Source organism: Gymnogyps californianus, chromosome 24 (assembly GCF_018139145.2).
Source record: "Gymnogyps californianus isolate 813 chromosome 24, ASM1813914v2, whole genome shotgun sequence".
Taxonomy (NCBI): Eukaryota; Metazoa; Chordata; class Aves; order Accipitriformes; family Cathartidae; genus Gymnogyps; species Gymnogyps californianus.
The window spans coordinates 1,839,316-1,860,177 of record NC_059494.1 but is presented as its reverse complement, the minus strand read 5'-3'; the positions used below and the strand labels follow the sequence as shown (position 1 = coordinate 1,860,177).

At 47.8% G+C, this 20,862-nt stretch overlaps 2 protein-coding genes across 2 annotated transcripts; one reads left to right on the top strand and one right to left on the bottom strand.

Moving 5' to 3' along the window:
* Nucleotides 1–282: 282 nt before the first annotated feature.
* On the bottom strand, nt 283–6,545 carry LSM4 (LSM4 homolog, U6 small nuclear RNA and mRNA degradation associated). Its single transcript, XM_050910699.1, has 5 exons — nt 6,502–6,545; nt 6,266–6,307; nt 6,029–6,127; nt 3,336–3,519; nt 283–814 (listed from the first exon to the last, which is right to left on the bottom strand). Exons 1-5 carry the CDS (start codon nt 6,502–6,504, stop codon nt 726–728), a joined length of 417 nt encoding a protein of 138 aa, XP_050766656.1. The 5' UTR covers nt 6,505–6,545; the 3' UTR covers nt 283–725.
* Nucleotides 6,546–7,232: 687 nt separating this feature from the next.
* Nucleotides 7,233–19,283, top strand: PGPEP1 (pyroglutamyl-peptidase I). The gene is made up of 5 exons (XM_050910698.1): nt 7,233–7,266; nt 9,995–10,047; nt 15,675–15,791; nt 16,329–16,561; nt 16,923–19,283. The coding sequence occupies exons 1-5, from the start codon at nt 7,233–7,235 to the stop codon at nt 17,113–17,115; spliced, it is 630 nt and encodes a 209-aa protein (XP_050766655.1). The 3' UTR covers nt 17,116–19,283.
* The last annotated feature ends 1,579 nt before the right edge of the window (nt 19,284–20,862 follow it).

Sequence of the window (20,862 nt, the reverse complement as noted above, 5' to 3'; positions counted from 1 at the left end):
AGCCTTCCGCAAGAAAACACAGAAAACCCTTTCCTTTAAAGGAAACTTCTAACCTGAAGTCAAATTAGCAATGCACTAATTGGGAAACCCTCATTTATCACAAAGCTCTCTTGGAAACAACCCTTGAAGGCCAATGCAATGTTCATCCCAAGTTCTCCTTTAAGCCACAGGAGACAGACAGAACTGACTGGCCAGAAACAGAAGATAAGCAATAGCTTAAAAGTTTGTTGTTTTTAAAAAAACCCAAACCCTTAAGACTACTCACGTAAAGATACAAGAGCCTCAAGTTAAGTGTTTTTTAAACCAAAACACTCGCATCTGTTACAAATGCAACAAGCTTCCCAAGTTTCAAGTATTAAAAAAATCCAAACAATCCAGAAAGTATTTGCCTTCGTTCTTATAGCACTGTACACGATAATCTTTTAAATTAAACCTGGTGACCCTGAAAAATTAAATACTGTTTTCACTCTCAGGAGAAGGCAGAACTTAGGTCCTTAACCAGGAATGATTTTTTTAAATATTTCCAATGACTTGCTGACTACAAGGAGCGAATAACTCCACTTTACCAGACTAACTTGCGAGGGGCTTCCAAACTACATGATTCGGGCACTGATCAACTGACGGAAGAGTAGAAAGGTAACGCTTTTGAACACACGGCAATCCTGAGGTGATAAAAACCAAACGGCATCGCAGCACTGTCCCCGGCCAGGCTGCAGGCAGCCTTCTCATTGCTTTGCTGATTGTCTGCCTGGCTTTTTTTCCTGTTGGCCTCTTCCACTGCCCGGTATTCCTCGGCCACGGCCACCAAACACACCTACGGGGCAGAAAGAAAGAACACGGATGTAACAGCATCACTGTAAGGCAGCAACGTCTCCCAACCGCTCAGAGCTTTACAGTTATTTATGTTCTACCCAAACGCACGCCTATTTTCTAGTCTTAGAAGCAGAAACAGGACTTTTAGATCTCTCCCTTGTCAGTGCCAGACCCCGTATTTACGAGGTGCATAAACTTATCCCCGCTCACCAGCAAGTTCAACAATACCTCCCCAGTGTGTTAACGTGCCCTCTGGCTAGCTGTGTGACCATCGTAAATCAAAGTTAACTTCTTCTGAAAAATGGAACCAAGGAAGTGATACCACGTTTTAAATCCAGTGGGATGAGTCAGGTTATACCATGTCCCCTGAAAGCTGTAAGGGCAAACAAAAGCAACGAAGAGGGTGACTCGGTTTGAAGACTGCTCAGCTACAAACCAGAAAATACATCCCTCCGTCACCGCCTCGCTGCGGGAGAGAGCGATCCACCGCTCCAGAGAGGACACCGGCTACCGCACACTGCCAGGGAGGCAGCAGGAACCGGGAGGCTGCGGTGAGACCCGCTGCAGGCATACGAGCATCCTCATACCCAAAAGCTTTGTCATGGGATCTGCTGAGCCCACCCTGTCCTCCCCTCCCTGCTCAGATTCACCCCAAACAGAAAGCAATTCCAGGCAGTAATTTCTATGTTGGCGTGCAAGTGATAAAGGGACTGTGGATCTACCCTGGCAGCCACCTCCGGACAAAAGGCAGAACCCAAAGGAGAGCCAGTCCGGGCACCAGGCAGAAGAGCTGCTCTAGAGCCCTCTGCTCTGGTTGCTTCATCCAGGAGATGTGTCTAAACCAGAGGTTAAAAAAAACAAATAAATAAAAATTGCTCCTAACCCCGCAGTCCTGGGGATGCTCGCAGGGCTCCGGCTGCTCCCAGCGAAGCTGAGCAAAGACTGCTGAACTTCTCAATTTGGCAAGCCGAGAAGTAAAAGACGAAGGGTTACCAGTGTCAGAAACAATAATCCTTTCAACTGTGTGCACAATTATAGCTTTACTTCTGCCTGCTGGCCTCTCAACAAAATTGTCCTGCCTTTTTTTTTTTTTCCTCTCCCCTCCTCCCTTCATGTCTCAGTAATGAGAGCCAAACCTTTTAGCTAATTAGCAAATGCCGAAGCTTCCCTTTAAAATATTCCATCAGCGAATTTAAGCTGCACATCAAAACAGCAGGGAACTCCACCTCAAGCAGAGCTCAGCTCTGCTCTCCACAAGGTGGATATTTCCACAGCAGAGAAAATATTTCAGCTAAAATGTTTGTCCAAATAACCATATCCAAAAAAGCTGTTATGCCAAGTGCTTTGGACACTGAAAAGGGAAGGAGGAAAAATAAAGGCGCCTTCAGATTTGTAAAGGTCACTTTTGCATGCTCGGAGCTTCCAGGAGGTAGCATGGGCAGCAGAAATCGCAGGGGTTTTTCCTCCAGAAGTCCCTGGGAGTCGGAGACGCTGCACGTCGCGCGTCCCAGCGTGGCGTGATGGCCCCAGGTAGATCCCAGCCGTCCTACCAGGATTCCTTGCATAGTCAAAACGCAGGCAGCTCGTTACGGGTGCTCTGCAGAGAGACTTCCCCCGCCGGTGTCTCAGTCCCCAGGGCTCCTTTTAAAACCTAAGATTTCCCAGGCCAAACCCAATTTTGTTGTAGCAAGGGAGCGCACTCAGGATTTTAAGCTCCTACTGCAGGCTAAGCCTGTACCGAGAGCAACCCCGGGGCCAAGCGAGGTGACCACAAAGCAAATCGCAGAGACGTGGCAGGAGGGGTGAGCAGGAAAGGAGAGAAACGGCTCTTGGGCTTCCAGCAGGACAGCTTGGGGAGAAAAGAGCAAATAAATCCCCAAGCTGAAGTGCTCCGAGATCACCTAACCACACGAAGTGGGACAGGGAAGGCAGAGTTGTTTTGGTGACCTATTTCTTCCTAAGTGGCAACCTCCCCTTTTATCAGAAACATGAATTACTCACGTCAAGCAGGAGGAACACAAACCCTCAGATATTTTAAAAAAAATAAGTAAATGAACAAGTCAGGAGATCAAAGGCCTCATTATAACGGGAGAAAAGATGATGTTTTTCTATCACTGCCATGGTCAGAGCCCAGTCTATTTTCAAACAGAACAGCCATTTGTTTCCCTCTCAGACTTGCTAAGCTAACAGACACCGGTTTTGTACGGCCACGCTCCCGAACTAGCCAGGAGGGGCAGAAACAGTCAAGTTCAGACTCTCTTAAGCTCCTGCCCAACCCCGCTAATGAGGGAGGCACATCCCTGGCACGAATCCTTTCCATTCTTTGGCACAGGCTGCCTTACAAGCGAGGCAACACACTCGCTCGGCTAGATCTCGCACAGGAGCGGCTCCAGCTTCTCCCAGACACACAGTCCCAGGTTTAAAGCCGAGAAGCAAGAGCCATTCCTTGCACAAGAGGTGAAATTTAAAGGCAGGGATCCCGTTCACCCCTCTCCGAGCTGAAAAACAAACAGGATCATTACCTCGTCCAGCACCTCCAACACCACGGCCCTTCTGTTGCTTCTGCTGTTGCATCCCACCACGGCCTCTGCCTTTGGACACCACCTCTTCTTTCACCATGTCAATTATTTCATCGGGGATACGCAGGTATTTAATCGTGCTGCCACGAATGTAGCACTCTGGCATTCTCCAGAACTTGTCTCCATCCTATTGGGGAGCAACGCGTTAGGCTGCGAACAAAACCTGGTGCTTTTGTATCACTTTTGGGGCATTTGAGTATTTCCATCACTTCTGGAGAGCGTGACAGCTCCGCCAATCTTTTCTGAAAGCATTATCTGTAACTAGCTGCAAAAAAAGGCTGGGTTTTTTTCCTCCAAAACACGTAGCCCTACAACCTGGGGGGGAGGGAGGGGACTCAGCCGCGAGCAACTATAGTTTCAATTTGTTCCACAACTGCCTCTAACACTCGCAGAAAATGAAGGAAGAAGAGGCTGAGGAAACAAGCACTTCTCGTACAAGAAGGGAATTGAAAGCAGGACTAGAGAGGCAAGGGTGGTAAGTTACACACAACGGCTACGAACAACCAGCTCTGGCAAGAAAAACGCAGCTGCGGCAAAGGCGTATGCACGGCTGGGTTTCTTCTCCAGCAGCCTCAGCTGGGAGTCACCTCACTCCTTCGCTCCTCTGGGGTGGGGATGGAGCAGCGAGGCAGGTCCGGAGCCAGCTGGCTGCGGGGTGTGTGCCACCAGAGCCCAGTAACTGCAGCTGGGGAAAATAAGGAGCTTACAGATTATATATCTATATAAAAAAAAGTTTTCAGGTGCCCAGTTACGGAGCAGCCGCCTCTATACGTTGTTTAATGCAGTTTCAGGGCTTTCCTAAGACACAACCTATCAGGGCTTCACCTCCCGCGTACCGAGGGCGGCTGTGGGAATAGGAATCGAGCGTCGAAGCTGAACAACAACTCGGCTGCCCATGATGTAACTGGGAGGAGGGACGGGGACCCACCTCGCCCTGCTCCGCCACCGCAGCCCCGGCTCGGCAGCGGCTCCGTCAGGGTTTGGCTGCAGATGGGATCGCTGGAGCCCAGCGATTCTCAAGTGGCAGCACGTGGACGAGGCATCTGTCATGTCCCAGAAGAGTGGGTTAAACAAGAACGCCTCGTTCCTCCTCTCCTGGGATAAAATAGTCGGTTTCCGCCCCCAACCCCAGGAGTTATTTGGGGCAACTCTGCCTGTACAGGCAAGTCCTTCGCGCACAAGACAAGACAGAGAGAAACAGTCCTCTTCCAAAAGACACCCAGCAAACCCCACCCTGCCTTGGATCTGCCTGGCTGCTCCTTGGCTCGGGATGCAGGAAGGGATGGAGCCAGGCTCCCTCGCTTCCTCGTTCCGGCCTCCCCGGAGTAAACAACCGGCTCCCGGGCCGGGGCTGCCCGTCCGCCGCCGCTCCGTGCCATCTAGCGGCCAGTCCCCACCAGTGCCACCAGTACAATCCCGGCAGCGGCTCCAGCTCCGCTTTCACCCGGGCTTTGGAGGTGTTTTGATGTTTTAAGGCGGGGAGAGGCACAGCTGACGAGCCCGGCTGCTTTGCTGCATGAACAGGATCCCTCTAGATCACTCAGAGGGAATAAAAGATGAGCTACTGCTCCTCCACAGCAGAGCGCAGAGCCGGAGGAAGCGACTTCCCAAGGAGAACGACCACGTCACCCGTGTTGTGGGCACGGCTAAGGCTTTGCCGTCCGTTACCTCCTCTTAGCCCCCCCTCCTGCTAAATTGGACAGCGGGTTCTTTCCCGTTTGTCCTGCCACAACCCAAGGTGCGCCCACAAATTTCTAAGCCCCGCTGCTCCGCCCCAAAGGTCCCTCTCAAACCTCGCTCAAGATGTTTACTCTGTCACATTGATGTGAAAACGTGCCTCCGTGCCCCAGCAATATCGCTCAAAACTTTCCTGTTGTGGAGACAACAGGTACTGGGCGTTTGCAGAGAGATTTTTGGAAGAACGAGGATCTCTGCCAGTCTCTCCCATGGAGCTCTGATGTTCCGGGGCAGGGAAAGAGCAGCAACAGCTGACATCCATCCAGCCGCTGCTTCCCACAGCGCACGGCTGGTAGGGACAAGACCAGACGCTTCTGACTGAGGTCAAAGCCCAAAACACAGATCACAATCTTCTGGAGCAACTTTGGCCAAGGGCAAAAGTACCAGACGGCGCAGAGCCTCGGCGCAGGTAAACAACAGGCTCCTCCGTTTTGATGTGGAGAGTTAGAGGGCAAGAGACAAACGAGTTAATAAAAGTTAGCGCGGCGTTTGAAGCAGACCTCGCTTCTCAGACAGCACGCAGCAGATGAAGGCTCCGTTCTTGGGAAACCCAGCTCAGCATCACGGCACGGGCTCTCGTGCCCCGTCCTGCGGCCCCCGGCCCCGCACTGAGAACCCTCTCATGGGGGAAACGCTCGCACGGCGTTTGTGCTGTGCAGAGAGCCGCCCCGCGCAACTGCGCGGACAAGTGCGTTCCTTCGCTATGGATATTATAAATAACTATATTAAATTTGCATTTCAGGCAGAAGTCGCACTTCCACAGGAGTGATGGCCTCTGAGCTAGAGCAGAGCCGGCCTGGCTGCAGGGCCGGAGGTCAGGCACCCTTGGGGACGCTCCCTGAGGGCTCACCGGGGACGCGGAGGGTGGGTGACCCCGGGGCGGGGGGCTCCGGCCTTACCCGGGACGTGCAGATGACCTCCCGCAGGTTGATGTTCATCCAGTTGTCACAGCTCACCAGGTGCCCGTTGTACGTCTCCCCGTTCTTCAGCTCCACCAGCTGCAAGAGACAGGAGTCACGGGGCGCTGGCCCGACCCCAGTACAGGGACCTGCCCCGGTGTCACCCGCACGGCACCGGTAAGCCTGAAGCCGGGGCGGGCTGTGGGACCGGGGCTGGGCCGCGCTGCCGGTACTCACCATGGGGTGATTCTGCGCCGTCTTCAGCAGAGACAGGGGCAGCTGCGAGAGGAAGACAGGAGAGAGGCCTCAGGCACCGCCGGGGACCGGGACACCGACCGCGACACCGGGCACACCGCCCCCGGCGGCGGAAAGAGGTGAGCCAAGCCCTCCCCACAGCTCCAGGCCCTCCCCACAGCTCCAGGTCCCCGAGTCCCCGGCCCTGTCGCCGCCGGGCCGGCCCCGCCGCCACTCACCATCGTGCCTGAGCCGCGGAGCCGCCGCCGCGCCGGGCGCTGCCGCTCAAACCGCCCCCGGCCCCGCGCGGGGCCAATCAGAGCGCGGCGCGGCCCCGGCGGAGCCAATCAGAGCGCGGAATACGGCCCCCAGCCGTAAAGCAACGCCGCGGCGCCCGGTCCGCGCCTTTACGACAGCGCCGCAAATTGAAGAGCGGGGCGGGAAGCGGTAGCGCACCCACAGTGCTCCGCGGTGCACGCGCCGGCTTCCCGGCGTCCTCTGCGGCCCCTCCCGGTACCCGCGGATCCAGGCCTCGGTTCGTGCTCTTCCCCAGGCCCCCCCCCCCAGCCTTCCCGGGGGGAGGAGAGCCCCGCGCGTGGATCAGGCAGAGCGTTTTGTAACGGTTTAACCAACTTCCACCGGGGCCCGCGCTGAGGCGGCTGGGCCGGAGCCCCTTACAGATTCCCCCCAGGCCCGGAGGGCGCCGCTCAACGGTGAAGCGACTCTGGGCCTAGCCTCTCCCGGGTCGCCCCGAAGCGGTCCCGCCACCCGGCCCCTCCCGCCGAGCGACTTCCGGCCCGGCGGCGGAAGCGGCGGGCATGGGCCACTCTAGGCGGCTGGGCGGAGCGCGCTCTGTGGCCGCGCGGGGGGGCCGCTCTAGGCGACGGGGCGGAGCGCGCTCGGTGGCGGGGCGGGGCCGCGCGCTCAGTGCGGGGCGGCGGCGGCGGCGGCGGGACGGGACGGAGCCGCGATGGAGAAGCCGCGGCGGGCGGTGGTGGTGACTGGTACGGGGCGACCGGGGGAGCTGTCCTGGTGGGGGGGGGCCGAGATCTTGAGGGGGGCTGATGAGGGGGGCTGTCCTGAGGGAGGGGGGGAGCGGTGAGGGGGTAAATGAGGGGGGCTGGGGGGGGGGGTAGATGGAGGACCCCTTCCCTGAGGTGAGTGAGGGGGGTGGATGGCCAGGAGCTGGGGTGGGGAGGTGCTGTCCTGTCAGGGGGTGACTACGGAGGGGATGGATGGGGGGGCTGTACCCTGGGGGGCTGTTTGGGGCGGGGGGGGGCTGTCCTCTGTGTGGGGTGGTAAGCAGGAGCCTTGGGGGTGGAGGGCAGGGTCTGGGGGGAGGGGGGGCTGCTGTCGGTGAGGGGTATCAGGAGCTGGGGAGGGGTGTGTTGTTTGGTGAGGGGCTTTGCAGCGGCTTTCCTAACGCTCGGCCAGGCAGGGGGGGCTTTGGGATCCCCCTCTTCCATCCCTGATCCTCCCCAAGGGTTTGCTGGTTGGGGAAAGAAGGGGACTGAATCTCCCAACGAGTGGGAAAGACTGTCAGGGCATGGCGGGGGGGCATTTGCTCGCTGACTGCCCCGTCCTGAGCCGTCCAGGTGTCGAAGCTGTTACCAAAATCACCCACGCAGCACGGCAGAAGCGCCTCGGGGAAGAATAAGCGAGGGAATGAAAGGCCCCGGCGTTGCAGGCGAGAGCTTGTCAGGCTCCTTTCCCCGGGGTACAAAGGCCGGCCGGCTTGATTTGTGGGGAAGGCAGTTCTGTGACAAATGGGGAACTCGGTGAAACTATTCAGGTCTTCCCCCCCAGCAGCTGAAGTTGAAGCCGTTTGAATAGCAAGCGCGGGGGCGAGGGGTTCGTTGTCGTCGATGCGCTGGAGCGGTTTTAATTGGAGGCAAGTGTCTTTGCAGAGAACAGTTGCGGAGAGTGAAGAAGCAGGTGGCAAATTCTGGCTTTCCCAAACCCGTATCTAGTGCTGAGCGGCCGCACTTGGCAGTGACTAAACAGAAAACTTGCGTCAGTAAATACTCTGCTGCTTGCAATACTACTTCTCTCTCTTTTTTCCCTGTTTTCAGGGAAGTCTGCTTCTAAAATGCAGTGGTTATCTTGTCAGGTCTACCCGTATTTGATAACGTGTCGTCAATGTCATGCTAAATTCCTTTTTAAGACTAGCAATGGCGTTGTGTTCCCGTTCAGTTACAAGCATGTGCTCGCTAAGGATGAGTGTTATTTGTGCGCAATTTCTTTTTTAGAACTGTTTAAGGAGATAATCCCATAAAGATCTCTGCAGCTGGTTTACTGCTAATGAGCCTTGGAGGGCCCTATTGTGGATGCGGAGGAGCTCCTGGGCATGCTCGGTGGAGTTTGATGCTGCTGACAAAGTTGCTTATCTTCTGCGAAAGAGATAACACGAGGGATCTATATAGGAGATGAGTCAGAGGAGCAATAGCCCCCAGTTGTATTTGTGCCAGTTTGCGTTTGGCTTCAGAGAAAGAGGGTTACGTTACATGCGTGGGCACCTGTAGAACTTCAGCCTTCCAGTGGCTGAATTGTTAAAAAGAAATGTGGATGTATTTTATTTCTTTTGTAAGGCTATCACAATTTCTTTAGGAATGAAACCTAGCAGGTCGCGACTGTTTGTTTCCAGAGAGTCGTGTAGGACATCCCTGAATTGCAGAGACATCTGAAAAGGCATTTGATTATTCGACTTGTTCGCCTGTGCTGCAGTCGTAGCTTGTCTTAATAGTACTGGAGGTTTGCTCACAGGAAAACACACCTACATTTTGTTTTTGTGGAGACCTTTGGGAGATTTATTTTGGGGAGATATCGACATTGGTTAGATTGTAAGAGATCCATCAGCGTGGACGAGCCCACGCTGTGCAAATTCCTTACGTCGTCGTGTGCAGTATAACCTCAGACTTACTGTTGATAGCAAATAGAATGTTTCCATTAACATGTCATATAATATTTGTAGTCCCTCTCAAATCCTTTCACGAGTTAGGCAAAATTTATGTCTCCTAATTGCATTAGGTTCATAGGGTAACTCTGACATTTTAAATTAAAGCATATTGACGTTGCACCCAGATAAATTGCCTAACCTTTGTGTGCTTGCTCAGGAAAAGATGTTATGGATTACTAGTTAACTCTAAGTTACTCATTAGGAAATTTAGATGTGGTGAGTAAGTATTTTTGATAATGCTACCATAACCTTTGCTGTTTGGTGTAGGTGGGCTGTCAGCGGCATTTTGTTTATTTCCTCGTAAGGCATAACTAATGCTAACAGAGATCTTGGTGAAGACCTGAGCAGAGGAGAAATACTTGAGACAGGCTTGTCCACATTTGTGGAAGCATCTGCTGTGGGCTAAAACAATCAGGAATAGAAAATCCAGTGATGATTCTCATTCCGTGACATTGGTCGACTTATCTGTTAATAAGTTTTTCTAACCTGGTCAGGAAGGAAGGAATATGCTTCCCCTGTGTCTGTTGGGGAAAAAAGAGTTTCTTTTGAGGCAAGCTATTGTTTTCCTTCACAGAAAAAGGTGTATAGTTCAAACATTTATGTGAAGGTCTCTTATTTAGTACTTGGATGTAAAGTAAATAGGGATTGGGCGTTAGAAGAAGCGGGTTTTCTTTCAGGATGCATAAACCAGGAAAGCGCAGACTGCTTTGCAACTTTGAGTTTAGTCAAACCTGTAAGGATGACTTCATCACTGTGGATTTTTGCTTCTCTTCCAGGGTTTGGTCCATTTGGAGAGCACGCTGTTAATGCCAGTTGGATTGCAGTTCAGGTAACGCCGTAACTTCGTTCTTAGCAAGCTGAAACAGCGCCGTGCTGATAACGTATCCGTACCAATTTTAGTTTGCAGCTCTTCTATAAAAACTTGTCTTCCCAGTTTATTAACTGAGACCAGCTCACTCCAGATATCCAGATGGTCAGCTGGATAATGTTTTATTCACTTCTCAGAAAACAATCCCTTAGCTAGTAGAATTTAATGAGACTGAGTTAATGTAGCTAAGGCAAGTAAGGAATTCATAGGCTAACTCCCTAGATTTGAAAGATGTTAAATGGGGCAGGGAGCCTGGAATCTTCCTCTGCCATAGAGAATTCAAAATAAATAAACAAACCCAGAAGAATTTTTATGTTTTTCTCTCAGTTTTAGCTTGAATCTGGGCAAGTTGGTTAGCCTTTAAGCCAAGTCTCATCCCTAATGAGACTTCCAGCTGATAGTCTTGTGGAGTCAAGCATACTGTAGAGTCGTCCAACATGGGTCTGAGTGTCAGGACTCTGACTCCAAAGCAGAGCAGCCGCCGCTGCCTCCTTTCTCCCCTCGGTTCCTTCTGCGACCGCCTGCTTTCCGCGGTGGGCTGCGGTGGGTGAAGCAGGAGCCGTGGGGTGATCGGGCGGTGTTTGTTGCTCCGGAGCCAGCCTCCTCTCTGCTGAGAAGCAGCAGCAGCAAGTGATGCTTGACTGACCGAGTTGGACCTTGCTGGAGACAGGAGTGCTGGTGGAGGATGGTTGCTCGAGCAGATCGTACGCGCTCGAACAAATCAAGTTTATGCCACTTGTAGCTGCGTATCTGCATGAGCGTGTTTGTCTGCGTAACACTGATATATTCACAACTGAGGCAAGAAGAAGAAACCAAACTCTTGCTCGATGCCTAGCTAAACTGAGGAATTAAGGTTGCTTGCTGTAAAAACACTAGCTAGGGACAGTGCTGCCACATTATCCCGCTTCTTCCTTATTTGTCACTCCTGATGTGGTTTATGGCAAAGCTACTGGGAATTCAAGGGTACCTTTTAGTACAGTTGCCCAGGGAATTAAATCTATTTTTCTCCCCAACACATCTCTCTTCCCTTCAGAGCTCTGAGATTAATATCTTCTTTAGAATGCTTTTAAATTAAATCACAAACTCTAATCAATTACAGTCAACTAATGTCCAGATGTCTAATGTGTTGGCTGGTATGAGAAGACGAAACCTTTGCCTCCAAGAGCCTTTTGGAAATGAATATATTTGAGTTAGGGTTTGCTCGGTTTGAGTTTGGGGAAAAATGCAAGTTGTGTATGTGGAAAAAAAAATTGCACGTTACTGAAATTTAGTAGTGAGGCTGATCGATTTGGTTTGTTCTTACTCATGTAATGTCAGTTATTGTAAACAAGCTACTTTTATTCTAGAGGAGATAGACAAAAGGGTCTTGTGCTTCTGGGACAGGAAGAGTAGTGGGTGTTCTGATGCTGCTTACAAAAACAAACCTAATGTATAATTCCTATGAAGAGAAATGGCGTGTCATTCCTTCAGCCCAGCAGCTCGAGGCACTGGTGGATGCTCAGCTGTGTGGCTGATAGATGAAGTAATCACGTGCATTTTAAATTCATTTTATGGGCTTGGGGGTGTTTTGAGAGTATAGAACTAGAGTTGGTGGTGCGCGATCTGCTGTGTTGGAGCCCATCTTCCTCCGAGTCCTCTTTAATAGCTCACGCTAGCTTCTAACTAAAAACATAAACTTTCAGGCAGCGGGGAGGATTTCCCTTTCCTTACCCTGTCTCAGCCCCGAGAGGCCCAGACAAAAAGGAACAGCATGTCTTTGAGCACATGCGAGTTGGGCATTGTGCAAGTTTCAGACAGGGGACTTCATGGAGCTGAGTGGACACAAAGGCGTGTCTGAGTTTCTGAATCCCAGACGGTGTGATCTGCATTTTAATAGAAGAAAAATCAATTAAACAATCTTTGTAAATCCTTCCTAGCTTTAGGGCTAAGCTAGTTCTGGTTTATTACATCTTTTATTATCCTGCATCCCGAGGATAAAATTCTCTGCTTTTCCTTCCAGTCCTCTTTTTGGTTTTATTTGGCTTCTTATCTAGAACCTGGATGCGGTGTGTCTTTTCCCTCTGACTGCAGTGAATTTCTAGTATAGCTGTTTGTTTTTGAAAGCTAAATGATTTTTACACGTGGGTACCTTAAATAGTGGCGGTAGCAATCTAATAATGTGAAGATGAAACGTCTGGAGATTTTTACGCGTCGGGGAGAGATTTCCTAGAAATTCAGCGTGAAGAATAACTTCTTTCTGCTTTCTTTTTTTAAGGCTTGCAGTAAAAATATTCTGTGTTAACGTGGATTTGCTGTTCTGTGTTTTCGTCGTTTTAATATTTCATTTGAGGAATTTTTTCAGCTGCAGTTTTTGCTTGGGAGGGACCTTCCTTTCAAGAAGAAGTTACTGAAACGGGCTTTCTGTTCAGTGCGTTTTCTGGCCTCCCCGGTGCGACTTAGGTGTAGACACAGGTGTGCCCCGCGGACTGTGAAGCTAATGGGCTCCTGCCTTCATCCCCCCGAAGTGCTTCTGGCTGAGCCGGAGGAGGAGGAGAGAGGTCAGAGTGCGTTTTGACATTACTAAGGACAATTGCTGTCAGGGTGTCTAGACAGACCTGATAAGGATATTAAAGGCTCACAAAGACAACCATTGTTGAGGGGTCAGGGAATCGGTCAAACATGTTCGTTTTTCTATATTTGTCAGGTATACAAGGCTGTGGGTAATAAGTTGTCTGGGGGCCAGTGTACATCTTTATTATTGAATGGAAGCGCGCGAACGCTGTGTTTGGTTAAAAGAAAAGTTGCGAATTTGTAAAGCTAAGGTTTAACGTGCCTGCGTTTGGACAAGGTAGCTGTCACTGATGGTGCGGCTCGTACGGCCCGAGGTTTCTTGCTCGCTGTAGATGCTCATTCTGCACAGCCGGTAAAACTTTCCGCGATCAAATTCATCTTTAGGAGCTGTTTCACGCTCTTTAGAGAAGTGATGATGAATTCCTACCAATTAACGCTCTGGAGATCTTCCTAAAGAGACTGACTTGTATTTGAATACTCTCATTTGTAAACTACTTACTTTATTAACGCACCACATAAACCAGCTAACATTTTGAAGGCAGATTTGTGTAAAGAAGATGTGATGAAACATCACTTAGCATCCATCTCTGGTAATGAATGTCTGTGTGTGCCAGACACTAATCAATACAGCAAGCCTTTAATATCAGACTTGCCCTCAGAGCCAGAGCAAGTGATTTATCATTGTTGTTGCTCATATCTGCTGGTCCGTGAAAGTCTTACTCTTGCCTTTGCTGGGTGTTTTAGTTATCTTAAATCTTGTTACACTGTCTGTGGTCTGTCCGTACAAGTGTGAGCGGCTTTTTTTTCTCAGTAGAGAAACAACTCATGCTGGTAACTACAGAAAAAAAGGATACTAACATACTGCTCACATTTATATAGAGGAGGTAGGATTGTAATGGGGGAGTCTAAAAACCTCAACTTGTCCTCTCCTTTCAGCTGTCTTTAATTTGAAAGAATTTTAAACCTAGGGAAATACAAGATTTGAAATTGAGTAAGCTTCATTGAAAATAGCTAATCTGCACTCCTTAGCCTGAAGTTTGCAAGTATAATCTGTGTGTGCAGGAAAATAAAGCCTAAGAATTGCATGGAAGAGCAGCTCTTGGCTCTGATGACCGAATCCAAACCTGAAATAGAGATAACTTAATCATTCCAGAATATTTTGAAATGTCCTTTGATAGTTTGATGGCTTCTTACATTGCTGTTTCTACCTCAGATCCATGGGAACAACTGCAGCGGTTTATGGATGTGAGAGTTGCAGGTTATTTTCTTGCTGTGCATGCAGCCCCTTTGATGTTCGCGCAAGTAATCATTTTGAGCTTTTGGCGCGAGTGAGCTTGCCTTTTTCAAGCGACATATATCTCGGAGGAGAAGAGCAGCACCAGATGACAAGCTTCTGCTGTGCATTAACTTGTGAAAGACTGGAGTTGGTTCTTCTAACTGAAACACAGGCCTGGCGACAGAGATGCAAGAGCGCACGGCTCCTTCTGTCTTCAGAGAGAAGGATGCACTTGCAGCTTCTTTCCAGAGGAGACAGAGCTATGGGAGGACTCTGACTAAGGCTGTTAGTTTTGTGGCATGTACAGTCACTTACTGGTGTTGAAAAGCAGCTGTAAAGTTTTTCAGAGTGCCAAAAAATGTTGTCTTCACCAGAGGGAAACTTGATCCAAGTTAGATGCTGTTGGAACTCATTAAACACGATATCTGAAGTCACTTCAGCCACTGGAAAAGTGCCTCCCGGTGTAGACTTGCACAAGGCTCCTAGGTTTGAGCTCAGCTGATGATTTTGTTTAAGAACATATTTTTTTCAGAGGCTTCAGACCATGTGGGTGTATCCTTTCCTCGAGTTCTTGAAAGTTTGGGTTTGATGGTTCTGAAAGGTTTCACTTCTGATGAAGTCCTGTTCTCGGCTAGACTGGTAGAGTCTGAAGTACCAAATGAGCTAGCCTCGAACTGAAGCCTTACTGGTGAGACTGCAGCGTGTTGAAACGGGGACCAAAGAAGAACAAGGGAGAAGTGTCCAGGACCATGGGCTGTGTGTAGAGGGAACTCACAGTGTTGGGATGAAACAGTGTGCTTTCCAGTCAGGTATACTGGGGGGGAGGGGAAAGCTCTTCCCTCTTCCCTCTGGTTTTAAAGAAGTCTTCACAAGGTATTTAACTGACACTTTGTGTTTTAAAAGGTTTAAAGGAAATTGGCTAAGTTTATTGCCTGGATAGTTGGGATGTTTTCAAGGCATGGCTTTAGTTAACGTTACAGAGAGAGAAATAATTTACTGCATTAGTTGTATCACTACAATGGTAACAGCTCATGTTGCAAAATTATGTACAATATATTAGGTATAGGTAAAGCTAGTGATGGAAACCTGTTTTACATTTCAGAAACAGGCTGTATTGTATTCCAGATTCTGCCAAAATAAAAGTAAGACAAATACGTTGAGGAGGCTGTGCCAGTGTTGCTTCAGTTTCTCATGTGAGGAGTGTTTGCTAATATTTGTGGAGAGTCACAGACACAGAATCACAGCTTGGTAGTACTGTCACCTAACCCTGAGCGCTCTTTATCTGGAAACAAATGTGCATTTGCTCTCCAGGCCAGCAGTCCTGAGAGAGGGCAACTTAGACGATGAATATAATCCTCCCAATTCAACTTTCTCTACATAATATCTAGTTCTTTCAAGAAGTGAATATGACTATATACTTCTATAAATAATGTAGCCAACCTTTCTTTTGAGTGTGGGTGTTGCTGATAACTATTGTCAGTTAAATGTTGATTTCTTTGTTATACACACATCAGAGCAAAACAAACGGTCCTGTGGGTGAAGACTGTTAACGCAGGTGGAGAGGTGCCTTTGTTGTTCCCCCTTACGTGGTTTGTTTGGGGTTTTTTTTACAGTGCTGTTTACAAGATTATACAGCCTGTAGTGTAAGCTGATGTTAGTCCCTCGCAGCAGACTCACTCTGCCATTAAACCTTCCAGAAGTATATCATCTGCTGAGCTTGTGTCTGACCATCTTGGTTTTGTTTATTTCCTTATGTTCTTAGGAGTTGGAGAAGCTAGGACTGCGAGATGATGTGGATCTGCACGTCTATGAAGTCCCAGTTGAATACCAGACAGTGCAAAGACTCATTCCTGCATTGTGGAAAAAGCACAGTCCACAAGTGAGTGAGTAAAGGGAGGAGGAGAAAAGACAGGGCAAGTGGTTGAAATCTGTCATGCTTCCAGCAACGAGCATAGTGTGAAGTCCCATTTTTAATGTATATTCAGACTGGGAGTCCCTCGCTAGATCTTTTCCTCTTTTGTCCTGAGAACATGTGAATTTGTAGAATTTTATAGCTCAGAATAGAGCGCTCCAATTAATGGGAGCAGCCGGTGTGAAGAGGCCGCTGCAAAGGGCTGTCTAGACAGCTCGCAGTTAGTCTGTGCCACCTGGGCTGCTCCAGCAGTGGGCTCGGCTGAGAACGTGCCAACGTTCATTTTTACCCTGATTAAATTACAATTTAGGCCAGGAGGGGGGGGAAACAAGAAGAATTGTTCTGTACTGGACCCACGAGTTCATTGATAAAATGACTTGTTACTGTGATAGTCATGCAAGAACTCCTGCAACAACTCCATCAGTCTTTAACTGGGAATAGCAGGCTGTTGATTTTCCACCGTTTGTATTTCACTTGATCTAACTTGTTTCTTTTCTCTTGTAGTTGGTGGTTCATGTAGGTGTTTCGGGTATGGCTACGACTGTAACTCTGGAGAAGTGTGGCCATAATGTAGGTTATAAAGGCTTAGACAACTGCCGTTTCTGCCCAGGCTCTCAGTGTTGCGTAGAAGGTGGCCCAGAATGCATCGATTCCATTATTGACATGGACACGGTTTGCAAGAGAGTCTCAGCGCTGGGGCTGGATGTCACGGTCACTATATCTAAGGATGCCGGCAGGTACGGGATGCCAGTGATCAATGGGGAAAATAGACTCATACGGCAATGCGTGTTCCCTTCGTGCCCAACTCATGAGGCCCGTACGATTCATATGCTTTTCAATTCTCATGGGGCTGGCAATGCCATCTATTTTCCGGTGGTTACCCGATCATCAGGGCAAAAAGAGAGATCTTTACGTTTCTTTGTCCTGGATTTGATTAAAGCAATCACGCAGACTCGCCATACCCGGCTTGTATTCCACTCTTCATTGCAGGATGTTGCTGCAATGCTGAATGATAAGACTATACAGCTCATCCTGTCCTGCAGTTGGCACGCTGTATTTGTCACTTGTTGCTAAATAAGCTCTATTCTTGTATTTCAGATACCTCTGTGACTTCACTTACTACACTTCCTTATACCAGAGCCGTGGGAGGTCAGCTTTTGTTCATGTGCCTCCGCTGGGAAAACCATATACCGCAGAACAGCTGGGTCGGGCACTACAGGCTATAATAGAAGAAATGCTGGATGTTTTGGAGCATTCTGAAGACAAAATCAATTGTCAGCATGAACACTGAAAGTGGGCAGAAGCTATCCTAGTATTGCACTTCCAAAATTTTCCCTGCTACCGAAGTACTGGGGAAAACGGTCTGAAACGTACAGAGCCAGAATTGGAGACTTCAAAAAGGAAAATTCCACTTCTAGAAATTGACGGTTTTTGTCAAATGTGTGCATTTCAGCCTAGGCAACAAAGGATTCAAAATCTCTTCTTTAAAACACCTGCAACTACTCATTTCTGAAGTGACTGAAGTGTGTGTGCTGTGCTTTATCCAGAGCTTATCTGTCAGCCAAGTGACAGCTACTGACCAGTCTAATACAGCGCAGATGGAAAGTTTCTCACCTGGACTTGGCGTTCAGGTGCAGGGAATTGATAACCCAGTCTTCTAATGACTAGTTCTTAAGTTGAAAGGTTTGCTTTCGTTTTGTTTTGGTTTTTTCCCTCTTTGGCCTGAATTATAGGTTGTAATGTAAAAGTACAACTGAAAAGAGTTGGAATGGTGTGGGTTTGTCTGTTGTAAAACAGCGCTTGGTGGAGACGAGGAGTCTTCGAAATTGCTTTGCTGAAATGGAGAAATATTTTACGCACTGATTTCTCACCCCACATTGTCCAAATATTCGTAGGGCCCTCTGTAACGTACTGGTTAACTGGTAGCTGCAGATAGAAGGGATGTGGTTTGGGTTCCTTTTCTTGTGGAGCAGCAGGTAGCTTTTTTTTTTTTTTTTGTACACAGTATAAGCCTAACTTGCGCCAAATATTTCCAAATGTCTTTTTTATTACGCCCTCGATGCCACCTTCCTCACTCAAGTCAACCATATACCTCCTGTACAAAACACATTGTTTCATACGTGTATAAAACAAATCATTAGCGGTTAAATAGCTTTGCTAAAGGCCACTTTCTCCGCAGGAGATCTTTATCCTAGACTCTTGGTGCTAGCTGTTATTTTTAAGGTGAAGGTTGAGTAATTTATAACTTCCTTAGTTATAAATTTTCATTCTTGTTAAAGGTTAGAAGAGTAATGTTTAACTTAAATTCTAAGTTGCCACCTTGATTTATTAGAGGCATAAATATGCAAACGTGTGAATTCGAAGACATTCTGCCAAATCAAATCTAAAATCTTAAACCTATTCCCGCTGTCTGTAAACCAGAGGCAATTATTTGAAAACTAGGAATTTTGCTTAGAATGAGTATTCCGGGCTGTTTATGAGTGTCCCCCTCCCAATGGGAGGTTACGAAGTGCTGCTTCTTGTGTGAACTTTCCCAGTAGTTAATTTGGGGAAGCGTACATGCAGGTTCTAAGCAGGACTTTAGACTTGGTTGACGCTAGTTGTGCGTGTAGGTTTGCTGCCAAATTAGAAGACTCCAGCGAAAGACAGATGATGTTACAGTGGGAACAGACACAAAATTGGTAATCGATGACCGGTAGGTCTCGTTGAGGGGCCATTTAAATGAAGAGGTCTGTGATTTGATTCTAATACTTTTGCAAATATATATATATAAATATATATATATAAAACCCAACATTTTGAACCATTTTAAAATACCATAATTTTAATTTTTCTAATTATGAATGATTCTGCTATAGTATCTCTCAGTGAGAGCTGCCATTAACTTGCTGTTTTCCAGTAGAAGTCTAGTGACAAAGGAAATACCACTTCTCCTTGTAACCCTCGAGAGAGGACGAAGACTTCTGCGGTCGTAATAACTTTGCTAAGGGGACCTGTGTCTGAAGATGTTTGGATAGACTTCTGGTTTACCGAGGAAATTACCGCTGTATTTACTATACAGGCTTTCCTGATCAAAAGAGTTTGCCTTCAAAGTAAATATTCTCTTTTGCATTCAAATACGGAGTAGCACTTGTCAGATTGTCAGCAGGCAGGCAGACTTTCTGATTAGTAATTTATTATATTTAATATTTTGTTTAAATATTCATGATTTGACACATTTTTGCAAATAGTTGAGCTACTTGTCTTGTAGGTTTATTCCTTTATCTGGTAAGAAGTTTTTGTCATCAGTGTATCTTAGCTGCTAAACTTTTAAAAGAGGAGTAATTCACGTATCCTGCTAAGTTCAGCGATTGATTTAAGTAATTTTCAGTAATGCTATTTAATTTACGTGTAATGTAGTTGTGAATAAAACGGGAGTGGAAGATCAACAGTTTAGTGAGGCGATGACAGAAAAAATGAGCGTGGAATCAAAGCGGCCGTAGGAAGGGCTGGTTGGACCAGCGATGCCCGTGGGTGCCGCGGGGAAGGTTTGTCTGCCGGCCGGCCCTCGCCTTGAGCAGAGAGGGTTGGAGCCGGTCGGTGGTCGGGCTCCGTTAGTGATAAATGTCTCTAAGCGAGATGTGCCTTGCCTGTCCGTGTCTGTCGAATGTTTGCGCTTCCTTTGAGCGTACGAGTCGGCAGCCTTGGAGCTCCCCCCTGGATGTGGCTGAGGAGGAGTGGCTCCAAATTCATCGGCAGGGAAGGTAGACGGTGGCTGCGTGGGGAGAACGGCTTTCCACGCTAGTTTATTCAGCCTGTGGAGTTGTGTCCTGTTCGACACCTATAGATTTTCTTTCTTGGGTCCGCTCTGCTGTTCAAGGGGGAAATCTTGAGCCAATTTCTGTGACTGCTGTTTGTCTAAGGGCTGCAGTGGTTGACCTTCTACGTGTCAGTGTTAAACATCTCATTTTTGGAAATACTTTGCCTTGGGCGTCACTTTGAGCTGTGCGTTTCCTCATAATCTGTTTTTGTGAAGCTTCCATGTGATCAGTTTCTTAGAAAACTTAATTTATTTTTTAATCTTTTTGGGTTTTTGAGAATTAGTCCTCAGAGATTGTATTTGTAAAGGGTGTCTTGGTGGTAGAGCAATTTTGTATAGTGAAACTTTTAAAAATGGCATTAAACTAATCTTATTTAATCTGACCTAAATTAAATACTTTTGTTTTTTTGAAAGTTTTTTGTTAAATTCATTAATTCATAATGCCTTTCCTATAGGTGCATATTTTCTTTGGAAATATGACGTCAAACTGATGCAGAGCTTCAAAAAGCTGATGTTTTGTGTAATGCTTACTATCTGCTTTCTCTTCCAGATATCAATAAATAGAATTTGCTAATTTGCACTGACTGGGAGACCTGTCGCCAACCACAAAAAATTTCGTGCTAGTGAGTAAGCGTAGGAAGTTCAGGTTTAGTGTTAATTACTGTGCCTGCAATTTGTAAAATGTAAAAGCCGGTGAAGTTTTAGAATCCTGTGACTGCAGAATCGTCTCTGGGGATACGCTTCACGGAGAAACGGGGGTGAGAATATTTTGTGTGGAAGAGAGAATTAGGGAGGTTCCACTGTATCGGGTCTGATGTCATTGTATCTGCTTGCCAACAGCTTGGAGTAGGAGCTGGCTAACGTGTTGGTGAAGTTTGGTGATGACAATTTAATTGTTTCAGTTATTAAATGCTGCGGAGGATTTTGAGGAACTCCAGATACTCGTAAACTCCTTCATAATTTGGTGGCGCTGATGTCGGGAGATATTTCCTTTGAATTAAACGTGGTAATCTACTTTATAAAACACAGCAAAAAGAAACTGTGAGCTTGAAAGTTTCTTTACCTTAAAGACTCGTGGGGGACTTGATGGATCCTTATGGATCCCTTCCAACTTGAGATATTCTGTGATTCTATGATCTGGTTGCAGGTCAACACCCATTGTACAGAAGCTATTTGCATTTTTTTTGGCAGCTTTTGGAAAGGATATCAAAATCTGTGAGATCGTATAGAGCAGTTCAC